The sequence below is a fragment of the Panthera tigris genome, chromosome X (assembly GCF_018350195.1).
Source record: "Panthera tigris isolate Pti1 chromosome X, P.tigris_Pti1_mat1.1, whole genome shotgun sequence".
In the NCBI taxonomy this organism is placed as follows: Eukaryota; Metazoa; Chordata; class Mammalia; order Carnivora; family Felidae; genus Panthera; species Panthera tigris.
In genome coordinates this window covers 83,870,264-83,889,538 of record NC_056677.1, presented here as the reverse complement: position 1 = coordinate 83,889,538, position 19,275 = coordinate 83,870,264, and the positions used below count along the sequence as shown (strand labels likewise).

The 19,275-nt window shown below is 41.7% G+C and overlaps 1 protein-coding gene across 2 annotated transcripts; it reads right to left on the bottom strand.

The window, feature by feature from the left end:
• Positions 1-2,152: 2,152 nt before the first annotated feature.
• Positions 2,153-18,226, bottom strand: PLP1 (proteolipid protein 1). 2 transcript variants are annotated; one of them, XM_007086422.3, is made up of 7 exons: positions 18,076-18,226; positions 9,352-9,538; positions 8,401-8,557; positions 7,017-7,185; positions 6,410-6,483; positions 5,351-5,416; positions 2,153-4,241 (listed from the first exon to the last, which is right to left on the bottom strand). In XM_007086422.3, exons 1-7 carry the CDS (start codon positions 18,077-18,079, stop codon positions 4,170-4,172), a joined length of 729 nt encoding a protein of 242 aa, XP_007086484.1. In that variant the 5' UTR covers positions 18,080-18,226; the 3' UTR covers positions 2,153-4,169. The 2 variants fall into 2 exon arrangements, with proteins under 2 accessions (XP_007086484.1, XP_042831067.1); XM_042975133.1 differs by lacking the exon at positions 18,076-18,226 and adding an exon at positions 17,534-17,753.
• Between the last annotated feature and the right edge of the window lie 1,049 nt (positions 18,227-19,275).

Here is a 19,275-nt window from a genome sequence, read left to right as displayed (position 1 = left end):
AGGCCAAGCATTAATCGTTTAAATGTAATAATAAATATTTCTTCCATTTATTACTTAATTTTCATCAAGCTAATGGTTAATGTCAAAATAGACACATTATCTGTGCTCATAGTAAGGAAATTCAGAGAGAAGGGCCTTGTATCTTATACTGCTCTTCCATGACTTCTCAGATTCAGCCTGGATGAAAAGGAAAAGACATGCTGAATAGCCTGTGTTTATATAAATCCAGATCCATGTGCCCTCTGACTCCCCAGATGCCTGAGTGGGTGGAAGCATGCACATGCATTGTGACAGTGTATGCATAAATACTGTCACATGTAAGGTCAGAAGCAGAGTGACATGGAGAGAGCGAATCACAAGTTGTTAGGACTCTAAATTGAAGTTTTGTTTTACCAAGGCCCTGGAAAACCAGAGCCACATGAAGTCATGGCCCTTAACCACCACCTCGCCCACATACTGAGGGGAGAATTCAGATGCCTATTGCAGTCAGCCAGTCAGATTGGTTCTTGCATACTCCCTGCCTCCACTCCATTTCACCCTGGAGGACCTCTCTGCTATGATTGAGGCTGAGATCTCTGAATGTAAGATCATTATATTTATCACTTTTCTACCCATACCACCCCCAAACGTGGCATTCCCAGGAGTTAGCACAAAGCTTAGTAGGTGCTCAATAAATGTTAATAGCCTGAATTAATGAATGAACAAATGTTGTTCTGGCCAGAGCTACAGTATCTAAACCCTGCATAACTGCACTCAGTACTCACCCTGAAGATAGGACAAGCAATACAACTGGCACTGTAAGAAAATGTTTCTTGTTTATACAGCTGCATCTTGATCTTTGGCTGATTTAAGCACAAAGAGAGCTCTTTCAGTTCAGAGAAAGGAGGTTTATGGTGTGTGGGAGAGCTAAGAACAATGGGCTCAATTGATAGACTGGAGATGCTCTCAGCGTCTGAGAGCCTGGAAACTCCATCTATAGATCAGTCCCAGAGGGCAGAGCCAAATAAGGGCAGATGGAGAACATGGCTTTCTTGGGAACTGGCTTTCTGCAGCTCTGAGGCAAAAATACATTCACTCTATAGCACCCTGAATCAACTCTTCAAAATATGGTGCTGTGTCCTTGTTTTGCCAGGGCCTAAAAATAAGTCTTTGTCATATTTTTATGCTTTTTGTCTTAAAGTCATCCAACCAGACTTGCTTGTCAAATATTAATTGTGGTGAAGCAGAAATCAGGAGATTAAATTGAAACTACTATTCAATTGGAGCTCCTTAACTGATGACTGACTTGTTGCCACCAGGTAAAGTTGCCTTTCTCTACAGTCATGCTCATTGCCAGATGCAACTATGGAACAATGAATCTACAGCTAATTTTAAGGCCACTTTCTTTAGGCTGGTCATTAGAGTGCTGTCCAAGAGTGCCATATTGTAGCCTAGGGTTGTAAAAAGGATTAAATGCTATTTGGGCTAGTGAGTGGACTGGCCATTCAAGGTAGTAAGTGTCACTAATTTACTTTAATAGTGCCCTGCCACAGACTGTTTAAATTTACATTGTCCTTACCATATCTGCTCTTCCTCTACCTTAAACCTTTTATCCAGTACTTTTCAGATAAAACTAAGCACTATTCATGTATGAACACTGAACATCCAAACAATTGAAAGAGAAAGTAAGAATAACTTAATCCTCAACACACCAGGGCTGGGGCACCATTATCATATTAAAGAAGTAACCATATTTCAACCTGAATGAACAAAACACTCTGAAGCCCCACTTCTAGAAGAAAAACAACAACCTTAAAACAGGTATGTCCAAGCATATAGGCTTTTGCTCTATATATTTGAGTAGAAGTTCTCACACATTAAGACCTGAATTCTACAAAAACAAACAAACAAACAAACAAAAACAAAAAAACAAAAAAGCCCACCTGAGTTCTAGTCTAAGCTCAGATATGTGCCTACTGGGTTTACTTAGACTCTGTCTCAAGCTATAAAAATAGTAGTGTTTTATCTATTCTATATTTCAGAAAATTGTTGTCAGAATAACATGGGTGACCTGAAAAATAAATGAGCTTCTTGAACACAGCACAATAAAGGTCTAATTATTCGAGTTTCTATTGTGGAGTTAAACAAAATAATTCATTCAAAGGACACGATGTTTGATTGAGAACATTCTTAATTTTATTTTTCTTTAATTTTATAAAATACATTTTGTAAGATAAGTTCCTAAAAGTTTATCCTTTATGTGTGTTAAATTGAAATTCTATATCATAAATGAAGGAAACACTTTCAGTTAACTCTCTTCATGTGTGTATACATGTGTATGTATGCGTGGGAGATTTTCAGGGAGGGGTTGGTTATTTGTTATGTTATTAAATCAAAACAAAACACAAGATATGGATTACTTCACTTTCCTTGATCTTGATTGGTTTCTCACAGAATCTTTTCCATCTCCTCCTTCTATGCAGCCTTGAAGCTTATCTTGTATACTGGTCTGAAGACAAATATTAAGTATATTTTTGTAAATATCTTACATCTCCTTAAACGTTGCTGAAACCACTTTGGAGGAGGGAAAACAAAGTAGCTCTTTAAAACAAAAGAGCCATCTACAGTAATATCCATAAAATCTTTCTTTGGATAAAGACCACTCAGCCTTTTCTTTTTTAACCCAAAGTTAACAAACACAGAAAGAGAAGCCTGAAACCTGGGAGATATTCAAGTTTCAAACTCTTTCCATATTTCCATTTCCATGGAGCCTGATGGCTAAGGCATTTGGTTATATAATCTATACTAGGAGAATAACCTGTATGTTAAACCTGACTCTTTACACACCAAGATAACACTGCTAAATCAAATCATCCCCCACTAGCATAAAAAGAACAATCAAATAAGTTATTCAAATTGAGGTTCAAATTCACCAAATCTGTTTCGACCAAGAGCAGAATAATTTGGAGAAAATCTAGTAGATACATGGGACTAGCCAATTTTAAATATTATTTGCAATGTTTAATGTTCAATGTTCATCTATTAAAGAATCATAATCAAAGAATCATTTCCTAGACCTTTCTGGTACAACCCCAAAAAAGCGATAAACAAATTGGAAAATGTGAAATATGCATCATTCTGAAACAAATCAAGATCTTCTAATTATCCTCTATGACTGAATGGATAATACCCCATGAAAAGAGCACCATTGTGAAGATATGACAGAGGCCAGAGTATAGAACTAATCAACAGAAAAAAGACACGCTATCTGAAGAGTTAGCTATCCTGTGTCTACCAGAGGGCTAGCTCAGTTTACACCGTTAGCCACTAACAACTGCTGCTCCTTCGGTCAGCCTTTTTATTTCATATGAGCTAGGTTCTCTCTGTTCTCAGCTCCTTGGAAACCACAGGGTTGTCATGGTAGCTGTTATCAAGGAGAAGGGAGTGAGAAGATGCTGACAACACCTTGCCTCTCTTCTCTAATAAGGTGTAAGGCCAAGTGCCCCCTTGGGCTACACAGACACTACACTCCCTTATGCTATAAGTAAGGTTGGCTGAGTTAGGGCTTAAATAGTCCATCGCCATCAGGGTCAGTGCTCTCTTTCTATGGGTGAAAGATCCTTGCTTTGACCCTTTTCTCCCAGATGCAATAGGTAGATTTGGGCAAATGCTCCTATTGTTTTGTCTGCATTTTTTTTCTTCTATCTTCAGTGGTAAGAGGGAGACAGAAGTAGGTTCTTTGTTTTGTACACCAAGGAGAATATATTTGGCCCTGATAGGTGTCAAAGGGACCAGGTACATCCCTTCTCTCTACCTGAGTATCTTTCTTTCCACTTTGTTTCCATCGGCGGAAGTGCCTGAGAAGAAAACACTTCCTGGTCCTCAGGAGATGCTTGAAAATTGAATTAGAGCCTCCATTTCTTTGTGATTTGCAGTTGGGGAGTCACCATCTGAAGAATGTCCCATTTCTAGCAGGAGCCAGCTGTGAAGCAAAATGACTAAAAGAGGTACATAAGAGGGGAGAGTCCATAGAGAGACATTAATCACCACAAGACTCTCCTTTCTTGTTACACTCATCAAGTAAGAGGGCCAATCAGTGGCAAAGGCAAAGAGTTAACATGGGAGATGAAGCATCGTAGGCTGTGTGGTTAGAGCCTTGCTATTAGAGAAAGGGAAATTTCTACAGGAGATCAGAACTTGGTGCCTCGGCCCATGAGTTTAAGGACGGCAAAGTTGTAAGTGGCAGCAATCATGAAGGTGAGCTGTAGGAACAGAAGAGAAAATGCAAGTGAGAGTAGAAAAGAAAGCTCTCCCTCCTCTAAAGCTTTTTGGGTATGAAGAAGGATAGAAATAAAAACAGTTAAATAAAGGAAAAACCCCTTATCTGTGAAAAGCAGCGTGTCTCAGGCTTTTGTCCTACATACTTGACTAGAAGTTCTCTCTGAGACATCTCCTTCTAATGGCTCAGGCCCAGAGAATCAACTCAACAAGGATTTGTTGACCTATGTTAGGCCTGGCACTGGATTTTCCTCAATAAAGTGAACAATGCATGGGCTCTGCCATCATGCTATCCACATGTCTGAGTGATCTGGAGTCACAGGCTGCTTGCTGCAGACACACAGCCACAACATGCAGTACAATCCTCCCTGTTTAATCTATTACAGAATGAGGAACAACTCAAGTTTGTATAAAAGCTTCAGCAGTAGAAGCCAGGGGGGTTGCAAGCTCATCCTTGAACAGTCACTACTTATTTAATGACTACAGATGAATTCCTCACCCTTCAGTGCCCTAGGTTTTTAATCTGAACAATGAATGCACTCCATTGACACTGCACTGTAACACCATCAGCAGGACCTGGGGCATAAAATCACATTATAGTAATAACAGTTTATAATGTTAGAAGGTCCTCCCAGTATTTTTAGGAGAGTACCTAAATCCTTTGGAGAGTGCCCAAGGTGGATTCATATTTACAGCATATAGAATTCCAGGCTTTGGAAAATCATGTTTAGTAATGTATCAATGTTCTTGTCACTCATCTGACCAGGGTGTGTTGAGAATTAACTGCAATTTATGATTGCAAAGTACTTGGCAATATTACATGCTCTGTAAATGCTAAATATTATCATTTCTGACTATTAATCTCTTACCTTCTTTTTCCTCACACCACTTTGCTTGTTCCTGTCTAATTTCTGAAGTTTTTCCACCTTGGTAACCCAAAGTAGAAGTTCATAGTCTATACCTTTTTTTGTCTCTTCCCAGGAGCTTCTCTCAAGCATTTCAAGGTTAGGAATCTATCTTTTTGCCTTTCAGCATGGCTGCACCCAAGCTATCCCAGGACCATTTATTTGTTTAGATCATTCAGACAACTCACCAGGGAAACCAGTGTGGCTGCAGCTCCCACAAATGCAGCAATAAACAGGTGGAAGGTCATTTGGAACTGCAAGAAAATGCAAAAGGGAGAAAAGTTTCTTGCAACTGCAAAAATATGTTCTGCTGTAAATCATGAATGCAGCTTTCTTAATATGTTAACATCTTTGTGCTAATTCTGCATCTATAACTAAATTGCCACTTCTTTGCATATAGGCCTCCTGTTCTTTTTTTTTTAATTTTTAACATTTATTTATTTTTGAGAGAGAGAGAGAAAGACAGAAACAGAGTGTGAGCAGGGGAGGGGTAGAGAGAGAGGGAGACAGAATCTGAAGCAGGCTTCAGGCTCTGAGCTGTCAGCACAGAGCCTGATGCGGGGCTGGAACTCACGAGCTGTGAGATCATGACCTGAGCCGAAGTCAGACATTCAACCGACTGAGCCACCCAGGTGTCCCAGGTCTCCTGTTCTTTAATATACATCACAACACCTAGTCACATAGCATCCAGAGCACGGAATACTCATAAAATATTTTAATCAACTGGTTCCCGACAGTTATACCCAGGATTCCAAAATTTAAAGTCACAAAGTTTTTAACTTTTAAAGTTACTGCCATCTTCCTCAAGATTTACTTTTATTCCCCTGCCTCATTTGTATATGATATCCATTCCCAATACAGTGTTTTCCCTTTCAAATGTACTTTTTGTTTTTACTTCTCATTACAGATGGAAAGATTCCAAACTGAAAGTGTTTTGTAAAACCTATGAGTGTCTCCATGCACAAATCATTTTCTTGATAAGGTTTTTAACTAAAAGAATAAAATTTTTCATTTGGGGGTTTTGTCATTAAGCTCTATCTTTTCCTAAAGCTACAAATTTCTCCTTTAAGGAAGGAAGTCTTGGAATGGAAAGCTTTCTATGCAGCTCTAGGGAAAATAGATGTTTTAACAGCTACACTCAAAATCCAGCAAAGAGAAGTTGTGGTTTTTAAAATTGAAGGCCTTGTGTAGAAATTTGTATGGTACTAGCCAATTACATTGTAAAATAACTCAAATGGCCCACTCACCTCAGCTGTTTTGCAGATGGACAGAAGGTTGGAGCCACACACCTTGCCAGGGAAAGCATTCCATGGTAGAACACCTGAATAAGACACACAAGTCAACCAGGGTGAGTTGTGGAGTTGTGGGCTCCATGAAGATTTTCTTTCAGGGCCCTTCTTCTATCCTTAATCATTCTGGCTGAAAATTTGGGTCCTACTAACAATCACAATCCCTTTTTTTGTAAATATTTGCCAAAGAAGAAGAAGAAGGTAAAGGAGGAGGAGGAGTAGGTGGAGGAGGAGGTGGGGGGGAGGAGAAGAGGAAGAAGGTGGTACTGAACAGTTGTGTAATCTGGTCTTTGTCTTTGAAATGTGCTGCTTCTGGGTTGGGAACAACAGTCAACCAGGCTAGAGCAGTGTGAACAGCCAAGAAAATTCCTACCACTTCCAAAAGAAGTTCCCTTTCAAGGGAAGAAGTCTCTCCAATTTCAGTGGAGAAGGATTAAAAAACTAAGAGCCAGGCATCCATAATATTTTCCCTTATAATTACCATCCTCATTATTCTAAGTAAAGGACAAAATATATAGTGCTTTCACAGGGGGTAGGAAGCCAGAGCACCCATATCCTAACTTACCATACATTCTGGCATCAGCACAGAGACTGCCTATACTGGCAGAGGTCTTGCTGGGGAAGGCAATAGATTGGCAGGTGGTCCACGTGTTGAAGTAAATGTACACAGGCACAGCAGAGCAGGCAAACACCAGGAGCCACACAACGGTCAGGGCATAGGTGATGCCCACAAACTAAAACAATTGAAATGGGGTGGTTAGAAATCAGCATCAGCCTGGAGATGTTGAAACACAAACTAGGAGATCCTGGAATGGCATGTGCCAGATATGAAACCAGATTCCAGAGATCTCCACCAAATTAAATTAGTAAGCAGGGCACCTCTGCCAACTGTCATTGGCAGTATCTACTAGAGAACTGGCCCCAAGTGTGTTGGAGGGCGGGGGAAATGGGTGGGGGTTGGAGTGAGGAGGATCCCTGGGTTAGAGAGGCTTCGGGAGATTTTTTGGCAGATAAGGTGTAAAGAAATCAAAACAGATCCTGAAAGAAAGTCGTGCCATTTCTCAAACCTTAGGCTGAGCTTAGAAAATGTTCCTCGTCATAGGACTTTTGATCCCTAGTCATTGAGCAAAGCCAATAGGAGATTTAAATATCAGATCCAAAAACCTTTCTAAGCCAACTGCTGGCCACAGAAGACATCACCATAATCCATAGATGTTCAACCCCCAAAGGATCTTAACTCTAGAGATGGAAAACCAATGTGTATCTCAGTAGAAGCATGGATAGCCCTCAGACAAAGATGAAGCATTAAAAATGCAGATCTATGCTAGTTCCCTCTGGGACCTCCAACAGAGTAAAATCCCAGAATATTGTGAATTCCTCCTTGGAGTCAATTATTTTTTTCCATGATCCACCCTCCCTCTCAGATCAAGCACCTGTATCTCAATCCCATGAGTAGCATTTTAGACTCTTAGGCAGTCATATCTAATCTTGTTGTGGTCCCCGCTAAGAGGAGAGTAAAGGAATACCAACAGATGTCTTAGAAATTGTCTGATTGTATGAAGTGTCCACAAAACTTATGCTTTTTCTTTCTTTCTTTCTTTTTTCTTTTTTCTTTTTTTTTTTTTTTTTTGAATGAAATTTTCTAGGGAACTTTTGAAAGTTGACGCTAAGCCAGCTGGGCACCACGTTCTTCCTGACCTTCTCGTTCGGCTGTAGCCATCACTTCCTCACTCAAAAGCCAAGCCCCTAGAGAGGGCTCAGCCTTGGGTGGGGATGAGGCCACAGACTCACGCCCAATTGTCCCCCACCCCTTGTTATTGCCACAAAATCCTGAGGATGATCACCTTGTCGGGATGTCCTAGCCATTTTCCCAAACAATGACACACCCGCTCCAAAGAATGAGCTTGATGTTGGCCTCTGGAACCCCTCCCCTTCTGGCCCCCTGTTACCGTTGCGCTCAGGCCCTTGCCGCAGATGGTGGTCTTGTAGTCGCCAAAGATCTGCCTGACTGCACCGGTGGTGTAGAAGCCCTCAGCCAGCAGGAGGGCCCCATAAAGGAAGAAGAAAGAGGCAGTTCCATAGATGACATACTGGAAGGCATGGATCCTGCATTAACATATAGACAAAATATATCAGGAAATCTTATTGAGGACCCAGCTAGAGCCCTTCTTGCAAAAGTGAGGTGGACACTTGAGTGGGCACCTAAACAAGGCTAGGGATTCTTTAGGAAAATCACTAGGTTCCTCCTCAACCTCTCCACCTTATCTTTATTGAAGTAAAGACAAAGAGCGTGGCCAATAGCACATGCTCCTCCACCCACCCCTTGCTTACCCTGTGACCTGAAGAATTAGGACTCTATTCTCCTTGGCCTGACCCTTCAGAGATATTCCTTCAGTAGGAGAAAGAAGAGACGAACTAGACCAGGAGGAGGATGGATGAAGGAACAGGGGCCTAATATGCTCTAGGAACAGGAAAGTCTTAGTACGGGGGCCTGAGCAGAATCAAATGGTATATCAAACCAAGAGCAGCAGCCCCAATCTGTCCAGTCATTGGACCTTCCCTGAGTTCTCCATACCTATCACTGTAGAGGCTCCAACTCAGTCAATGTTAACCCTATGGGCAGAAGTTAGAACATGTGGGACAAAGCAAGTGCGGTGGGTGTGAAGGGGCAATGAGAAGTGGACTAGCCAGCAGACAACCCTCCCATTTCTGAATTTGGCACTTCCCCCCATTTAGGACCTTAGATGAGGCATAGGTGAAATCTGCAAACAGAAGGAAGACTCAGAAATCCTGTCTGGCTCCACACTAATCCCCTACTAATCATTAAGGTACTGATGAGTCCTGTATGTCTCCAGGAAGAGACAGAAAGAGAGAAGGGTTCATGTAGGACAGGTACTTACACATTGATGAGATACTCATAGTCCTGGTAGTTTTTGGAGAAATAGGTCTCAATTAGCTTTTCTGTGCCAGTGAGTGCTTCATGTCCACAACCACAGAACAGTGCCACCCCAAAGAAACACAACCCGGTGGCCACCAAGGAAGCAAAGGGGGCCCCTACAAGACATCTTGCACAGCACTCCAACAAGCCTGGGGAAGAAGAAGGGGAAAAGTCATGTATGTTCCCTGTGTGGCTTGTGCCACTCATACTTCTTTGTCAGACAAGTCAAGGCCCATGCTCACATGCACAGATGGAGTAGTCACCCCAGATTCCAAAAGCAGAAGAGTCTGAGCTTTAGGGTTCTGGAATGTGAGATTGACCCCAAAACCATTACTTAGCTGTATTCTCTTTTTTTGGACTTTTTTTTAATTTTTAAATTTTATTTAAATCCAAGATAGCTAACATATAGTGTAATAATGATTTCAGAAGTAGAATTTTGTGATTCAGCACTTACATAGAAAACCCAGTGATCATCACAAGTGCCCTCCTTAATGCCCATCACCCATTTAGCCCATCCCCCACCCAACACCCCTCTAGCAACTCTCAGTTTACTCATGAAAATAAATCCTTACTTTTAATTCCTAGAATGTATGTGTTTCTTTGATAATTAGTCATTGAAGGGGCGCCTGGGTGGCTCAGTCTGTTAAGCATCTGACTTCAGCCCAGGTCATGATCCCACAGTTCATGAGTTCAAGCCCCATGTTAGGCTCTGTGCCGACAGCTTGGATCCCAAAGCCTGCTTCAAATTCTGTGTCTCCCTCTCTCTCTTCCCTTCCCCCACTCGCACTCTGTCTTTCAAAAATAAATAAACATTTAAAAAATGTTTTAATAATAATTAGTCATTGAAGTAGCATGCTAGGGAGATTAGGCAATCATCCTCTCTTTTCTTATCATTCTGATTTGTTTGTTTTAGTCATTTATCAATTCTAATGGAGTACTTACTATTTGCCCAGTATTGTGCTAGGTGTTATGTGGGATGTGAAAACATAAAAGACATAGACTGTGCCATACGAGAATCTTTTGTTTACTAAGGAATAATGAGCTAGGTAGATCTAATATTTTCAACTAACAATTTCAGACAGCCAAGGAAATGGTTACAGAAGGTAAATAAGAGTTCCAGGAAGGGATGGGTGCAAGCCAGAGATATTGGTATTGTCAGACAAGATTTGAGCCTTGGAGAGCATTCCAGGTGGGAGAAACTTTGGAAATTGCATGCTCCTTGATATTCCTGAATACTGTGTGTATTTGCTGCATGGAATGCTTGCTTCTTCATCATCTAGAATGTTATGTGGAGAGCAGTCCAATGGGAAGAAGGAAATTGGCAGGGAGCAGGGGATAGTAATGGGAGGGTTACTATTGTTCACAGTAATAAAAATGCAAGCTTAATGATTTTTTAACACCTTGCATGACTGATTTGTCCCCCTATAATGCAGCTTGGCCAATGTCTGCACCCTCAGGCCTACACTGGAGTTCTGTCAAAACAGCTACAAAAAAACTCTATACAAAGTCAGAAAAACATAAAACATCTTTCTGGCATGACGAAAACACACCAAAGCCTAGGAACACAGGTGTCTGAAAGTGCTAAGAGTCCCTGAGATCCCAAGACCTGTTACCCCAAGCCCCATGCCAATGTTGCTGAGAAAGAGGAAAGGCACACAAGAAGTCATAGGTTCAGAGAACTGCTGTGCCCCAAGTACTAGCCCCATGTTCTAAGTGCCACATGGAGCAAAACTTAACAAATGTCAAGTAAATGGCTGACTAAATGAGGAAAGGATGGCTCCTTCTGGCCACTTGGCCATATCCCAAATCTATACCTATATCAATATCGATATCAATATCAATATAGATATAGATACACATACATATGCTATCTGGTTTTATACATCTATTCACATATCATACAATATATATGATATATGAATTATTTTGTACATATATCATATATATATGGATTATATACAAATATACAGCTGATGTGCTGAGAAGCTGCTTTTGAAAAAGCACTTTGGAACGCCTTATAAAAAGAAAGCAGATTGTGCTAATTTCTACTTTTGAATTTTTATTCAAAGCTCACTTGTCCATACCATTGTAGCAAGGACTAGGGGAGTCCTTTGCCCAACCCTCTTAATACTAGTAGTTTCTTTTTAGCCCTATGTGCTTAAACATCTGTTGGTTTGCATGGCTGATGCAATGTGAACAGATTTTGAAGGACCAAATTATCTCTGATGGGAAAGTTGAGGTAAAGGCATTTATCTCTGTTCTCAGAGCCACAGAATGAGTGAGTCCTATTACCCATCATCCCATAAAAAGACAACACTTCCTTGGTCCTCAAAGAGCCTCTTCCTCAAAGATTCTGGTATGTGACACCAGAGATGAGGCTCAGGAGCTTCAGAAGCAAGCAGAGTAAGTAGCTAACATTTGCGGCAGAACTGAATTTTCATCCTTTTCTAAAAACTGAAGAACTACTTTCAGAAAATTTGGCCTCTATGAAAAGCAATCAATTTGTAGCTGTGCTGCTGTAAATGGAGGCAGAGTTTACTTAGTATGAACTTTGCAATAATGTTTGGGAAGAGTGTTTCATCAGAGCTGGCCCATGGTGTGTGTGTGTGTGTGTGTGTGTGTGTGTGTGTGTGTTTGTGTACGTGCATGTGCACGCATGCATGCATGCATGCAAATGTGCACATGCACACATGTATATACCAGAAAGAAAGACACAGCAGGTGAAATTGATCATTGTTCTCAGGAAACATTAGAAAAATTGATCTTCCTCTTTCTCAACAGGTTAAGATACTAGATGCATCCTGTAAGTCAATAAAAGGAGCTTGGAAATAAACAGTGCTTTCCTACTCTGTCTATCCAACTCTTTCCCACCCCCAAACTCTTAGACTCTTCTAGTAAAGAAGGTCTCTGAAGCCTGAGGATGGGGGGAGGGGAAGGTCCGTGACCCCACTGTTCCCTCTCTCCCCAGCACAGGGTCAGGGCTTGGACAGAACCCTCCATAGCTCCCTTGGACAAAGAAGCCTTGTTTTTCCCTGAGATCTCAGGAACCTCATTGGTATTCTGCAGGGACCTGCAGGCCTGGGGGTGGGGAAGGGGGTCAGACCCAGGGAAGAATGGCGGAACTGTTTATTTAGCCCAGAGTAAGGACAGCCATCCACCCTAGCAAGTGACTGTCCTGTGTCACTCACTCACCCAGCTTTTTCACCCTGGGAAGAGCTAAACAGTCCAGGTGTGATTAGGGATGAAGGAATTTGAACTCTTGCTAGCCAAACAGGGAATCCACTCTAAGTTTTAGTTAATATCCCCACCGGCATTGTAAAGATAAGGAAAAATCCTCTTTAGTGAATCAAATCCCTTGATAATCATCCAAAAATAACCAGAGTGCCTTACGGAATATCTTTACTGAATGATAAAGGACTAAGCCTTGGAAGCAACTCTGGATCATCAACTGATACACTTTTTTTTTTACATATATTTTTCCTCTATTCTCTTAGACCTCAAATAACTTAGCACCCCTTTTCTGTTCCTCTGACATTCAAAGCAAGGGTCAAGAGGGACATAGGTTTTAATGAATCTTTAATGCGGAGTTGGAAATAAATGGCCCCAGATAAATCTATCACTCTGGAGCTCTACATAGTTAAAGTATATCAGCATACACATTACATGTCAATTTCTTTATAATCAAAATGAAATGTTGGTTCTGATGCCATTTAAGTTCAGCAGAAGGGAAGAATCTCATTCAATCCATCCAAGCAAAAAATCAACTTTTGGATTCCGAAGGGGAAAAACTCAGAACATGCAAAAAAAAAAATGTGTCTTCATCAAAGTAGTTGACAATCATAACGTTCTGAGAAAGGTCCACTGGGTTCACTTTGATTTTTTACAGCCCAAGAAATATCCTTGGGAATGTGTGAAGCCACAAGCTCTACATTTCAGTACCTTTCATGGTTGAAAGGGTATTGGTTTAATTTAGGAAGGCTATAATGGATTCTGGAGAAGTTCTCTGGCTCTCTCAAGAGACATGCTCATGTTTCCAGGCTAAAGACAGACTTTCACATGGTATAATTGGCATAAAAGAACTGTATAGTAATAACATTACCCAGTGCAACTCAATTGGATTAAACTGCCTGACTTTGGTGATAAGTTATAGAGAAAAATAAATACCTTTCCCAGTGTTTTCCTTTCATTTCTTTTGATGTGGATTCAGTACAATTATTAAGCATATATGCAGTAAGCTAGGCATTGTGAAAAACAAATGGGAATTATAAAGCCTTGTCCCTTTCTTCAATGACATTTCAATCTTGGGGAGAACAAACTTGTGTCTGTGAATCAAAGACCAAAGCTACCTATAACCTAGTGTTAAAATGTATACGATCAAGTGCTCTGGGTAAAATGTAAGCAAAAGGTAAATACTCAGTGTTGGCTAGATTTATCTGCAAACTTCCAAAATGAGTCCAATCAATCTGTGATTGAACTTCAAACCCTTCTCACCAACGCTTTTCAGAGGAATCTAACAAAGATCATCAGGACCATTGTTACTCTTATCCAGATCCATGTCCATCCAAGGGATTGTGTTGATCCTGATGCTGTCTCTTTAAGCAGGAGCCAAGAGCTCCCAAGCCCTCTCTCCTTTCCTATGCCCTGGGAATGCCTCAAGGACAAGCTCCACGATGGAAATTCAGTGTGAATCTGGGAACTCATCAAAGGGAAGAGAGTAGGGGCTTTCATCGAAAGAGATGGTAGAAAGAGACCAATTGTGCCTTGCACAATTCTCAGCCTGTCCCTTGAATCCAGCTGACAAAGGGAAAGATAGAAGAACCCTGTACAATAGAGCTAAACAACAGGCAGGCTCATTGAGCAAAAAACTGGCCCCATCTCCCTAAGTCTCTAATCTGCACTACACTCTTACCCTCCTCCCAGAACCCACCCCTGACCTCACTCCATGAACAGAGGCCTCCTTGACTGGGGCCTATAATGGTTGATGGGGCCAAGATGCTAGAGCAGCCGTGACTGGTACTGGGGATGGATGAGGATCAGTGGGTGGGTTCTAGGAGTAAAACAACAATCATCAGGAGGTTCCAGAGACAAAGACTTTTCTTCTGGCCTTATCCTGGTCAGACAAAGCCCTGCCTATAATCTCGTCTTCCCTACATGAACTCAGCACCTATACCACATTCAAGTGCTGAAAGGGGCCCTGCAGCCACTGGAGCATGGAAGTCAATCCTGCTGGATAGTCGAGTTATACGGATAAAGTTAAATAAAAAAGAATTTCAGCCTCTTCTTTGAACAGAAATTATATTATTTTTACCATAACAACAGCATTTGAGCCAACTTGTTTCCTATACCCCCTACTCCTCCCCAAACACAAACACACACACACACACACACACACACACACACACACACACATATGTGACGATTTATGCCCAAACATATGGAGGTTGGAATAGAACCTTGATTGTTAAACTCTGTCCTTGATACATTTTCTTCATTTTGCCCACTTATGCAGAAGTGAAAAAGTACCCGGCAATAAGCTAAGAGATAACATTTTCTATACCTTATTCCTTATGTCATTCTCTCACCATTTTTTTCCTCTCTCCTTGGTTGCAGTGTAAAGCTGATCTGGGGAACGTTGTTCTCTTACTTGGGATATCACTGACTCTTTTCCAGATCCCTGCCTAGCAGAGAGCTCAGAGGCAAGTGCAGATCTGAGATATCACCCTTAGGACCATTTTCAAATAGCCAAGGAGGAATTAATCAATCGGTACTTGTTGAACTTTTGAGGTAAGTTTGACACTGGATAGGCCCTAACAGTGGGAAAGAAAGGGAAACCTGCTCTGTTTGCATTCCAGACTGATGTGACTATTCCTGACCATATCGCTGCCCTGACTTCATCTTCTCTGGATCTGAAGTTCTGTAGGCAAGGATGGCATGTCTACAGTTGCTTTCTTTCAAGACCAAGAACTATACCCTGAGGATGGTTTTCAGGGTTTCAAGATAATACACAAAAAGGCAACAGGGAAAAAGATGCCACTGGCTGGGTGCCAGTGCCTTGATGGGTTTAGACACTATATGTCCCCTCCCACCCATCTCCCAGGGGGTTCTTAGGCCTTATTACTACTCACATAGCTTTGAAAGATTAGTTCTAGTTGTCAGGCTGTTGAGTAAACTTCTGGCTTTCATAGTGCAGAACCAGGGCAAAGGCTCCCCCAAGCAGAGCAGGCCTTTCAGTCTGCCTAACTCTCCAAGATCTCCTCTGGCTCTGCAAGGCTAAGGTGAGAAATGGGGTGGGGAAGGCTGTCCATCATCATTTTGGTCAGTGTCTCTAGGAAGATTAAGTGAGTGTGCGGTTTTGGATCTGGTTTCTTTTTAGCTCTTGGCAGTTTTGTGGCATTCTTGCCATCCTGGTGGGATTCAGTTTGTATTCAGGAATTCTGTAAAATTGGACCCCTCCTCTGCTTCCACACTTCTTGTCTGAGCAACCCTCACTTAGTCTGCACCAGCCAAAACTATACTTACTGCTCGGCAAAGAGCCACCTTTGGAAGGAAGCATCACAGTCTGGTTACCAGGGTAACAGCCACTGTTCTCAGACAACAGGCTTGCAGGAGCCAATGTTTTGCTGTTCAGAAATGGCATTGTGTTACTGAGCAGGGAACAATCAGCTACTGCTCTTTAGCTCTTTTCTGTTTCCATTGTTATCCCAAAGACTCATTTGGAACATTCCCCTCCCAAGTTGGGAAAAGGTTTAATGAACTGTCATTTCCCCCATAAGCCTTCTGTATAGAGAATACTGAATTCAGTGTTCTTCTTTGTTTCTCATCCTATAGGATTCTATCTGGTCGACGTAGTTAGCTCCCTGTTTCTGGAGGTGATTAAACAGAGACGGTCTATTATTTATAAAGTACTTGAGATATTTTGTTATTGAATAATTGGAAACTCAATGGCTACTCTGTTATTTGCACCTGGCCCAAGAATTGCCCACCCCCAGGATCTGGGATCCAATACACAACCTCAACTTTGCCCTTATCTGTGGCAATTTCCCCTGGAGGAAATCATCCAACCTCCATGATATAGGAAACTGTCCCTGTGGTCACCTCATTTGTTCCTGCCTTTTCCTCAGGGTTTTCATCCTCTGAGGAAGTAATATTTAGCATCATTCTTTACTCCCTTTCCATTTTTTAATTCACAACCTACCCAATCAGCTGCCATGACATTATGTAGTGTTCCTGACATTACCAAGGGTAGGAATTGAGTTTCTCCAACATTCACCTCTCATCTGGCTACACTGAGTTGGTCAAATGATTCTTACCCAAGTGCACAAAGTGTACACAAAAAAAGTCCAAACCACTTTGGAAAGAGTTAAGAGTCAGCTTATACATGCATTATTTTATAATAAATGGTATTATCATTATTTACAATTGTTATAGAGCTTTCCCATTTTCAAAGGACATCCACAACATTAGTACTTGATTTTCACAACCCTGCAAGTAGACAAAGCAGTTATTGTTATCCCCATTTTCCAGAATATGAAGTGATAATTCACAGTGACCAACCCAAGGTCATGAAGTTCATAAGTGGCAGATATGGAATTCAAACCTGGTTGATTCTAGCCCTGCCCTCTTAATTATCCATGTTGAATACATGCTTCAAAAAGCTCTCTCAGGATGAAACAACCTAAAGGCTGACACCAGCTTAATATAATTGAAAACTGTTTTCCGTGGATGTTCCTGTAGTCTTCTGGGTACTATATTTGATGGTGAATACATACAATAATTGATTCTCATTTCACTTGGGATGTATTCAAGCTGCTACTCTTCTTTTGCCAAATGTGAGTGAGCAATGTCTACACATCTCTGTGACATCCTGTGTGGACAAAGACCCTCATGCTCTATACACCTTGCTCTAAGTAGACACTATGAAAGACCAGATAGCTTCTCTCTTTGTTCATGGAACCTGGAGAAGCCCTTAGTACTAAACCAAGTCAGCAAGATCCCTAAGGTCCCAGCAGCCTTCTTGTCATAGGAGCATAGGAGGGATTTAGAGTCTGAATCATGCCCTCAGAAAGGCTAAGTCTATGATATTAGTTAGATATGATCACCCATATATGTACACGTGCACACACACACACACACACATACCCTACCCATATCCATTGAGGCCTTTATTTTCATTTCCTGAACCCGAGATTGGCCTTTTCAGCCATAGCCAAGCCTGAGTTCCATCTTGCTCAACTCCCCAATTTCCTTCTGATGTCAAACGGGGTCCAAATTTCATATCAAGCAAGCAGTCATTTTATACATCTGAAGGCTAGCCAACACTCAGTTGTCACCAGAAGAACCAGGGATGTCAGCTGACCCAGTCATTACCAGGGCCTAGGAACCGGGGAAAAGAGAAGGTAGAGGGAAGTGAGGGGGTAGGAGGACACATGACCATATCCAACCCTCTGGGCACTCTCTCCAAGGACCTGTGGTACTCTCCACGTGCTGCTGGAGTTCTTGGGCAATAAAGCATCATTCTCAGTACAGCAGAAAAGGAGTTAACCTAATTGAGTGCTAAGGAATTAAAAACAAGTGCCAAAACACAGCTTATTGAAACCATTGGAAACCCCGAACATTAAAGTTGGAAATTGTCTTGCAAATTTCTGTGCCTGCTTGAATCTTCCATGCTAAAGTTTTTGAAACTCACCCATGTCTTTGGAACTCTGACTCCAAATTGTAGCCGGCTGGCTAGTCTGCTTTGCGGCTGACTTTGTTCAGCTGGAAGGATCCTGGTCTCTCCAGTCTCCTTCTTCGGTCCTTTACTTTTTTCTGAGTATCTTTGTCCTCTTCTCCTGCAATGAAAAGGGCTTTCTGATTGACAGCCAACCCCCTTAAAGAGACAGGCCCCGCTTTCCTCCTCCTCTCCTCCTCCCCTTCTCCTCCCCTTGTCCCCACCTCCTTAGGGATACTCCCTTCTCTAAGAACTCCATCTTCTTTTTCTGCCTTTCACTACCAATTGTTTCATTTTCTGTTTTTCAGTTTTTCTCTAAGCCTTGTCTGTGAGGAATTTCACTCTGATGCAGAGCATCTGGAATGTGGTTTGGGGGTAGAAACAAAAAGAGGTCCTAGGAACCTCCAAGTGATGCTTGGGTCTATTTGGTGTGGGATGTTGCAGTCCAAGTGTCAGAAGCCATAGAAGCTGTAACCATGGCCAGGGGCTCAGGGTCAGAAACGTAGATGTTATTCCCAGAGTACTTCCAACTCTGCCCCAACTCCACCTCTCACTCTTAGCTGCTCTTGGCCCTGTCTACCTTTCCCCTCCCCCCACCAACTCCTTAGCAAATAAGCATCCATCCTCTACCCAGCTCTAAGAAACATAATTGAGAAGAAAATTTTGTCTTTTAAAATAATTTCTTCCAAATCCTTCTTGGTTTCAACTAAATGAGGACAAAACACAAGCTGTTGATTCCACGAACAGATTTTGACCAAGCTGGGGGAAGCTACAATTGTAATGATTTTATAGAAAGGATAACAGAGACCCCAAAGAGGTGACAAGACCTATGCAAATTCACAGAATAAGGTAAAGAGAAGGTCAGAGTTAGGGGTATGGGTGATTTCAAAGGAGGGTAATTAACCTTGAGACAAATCACTAACATGATCTGGGAATCAGGTGGTCAGTATTCAATCCTGAGACTGTAGTGTCATCAAAGAGCTAAGGCCAGGCTGGTGAGAGGCAAAGGGTGGGTTGGGGTGAAGCAGTGGCTGCCAATGAAGGTAGAGAGAAGGGGAAAGGAAATATAGTCCTTGCCTCAGAGAAAAAACACTAAGAAAAAAATGGCCAAGCAACAAAAACAGGGGAACAATATATGAAACCTACCTTACCAATAATACTTATTTCTAAAGACTG

What these genes read in the sequence shown, in the direction of transcription:
- PLP1 (XM_042975133.1), bottom strand. Translation starts at nt 17,561, where the DNA reads ATGAAAATAAAGGCCTCAATGGATATGG. An exon ending in CCATCTGCAAAACAGCTGAG is followed by an intron (nt 5,417 to 6,409) that starts GTGAGTGGGCCA and finishes ATTTTCTTGCAG; the next exon opens with TTCCAAATGACCTTCCACCT. An exon ending in CAGCCACACTGGTTTCCCTG is followed by an intron (nt 4,242 to 5,350) that starts GTGAGTTGTCTG and finishes CTGTTCCTACAG; the next exon opens with CTCACCTTCATGATTGCTGC.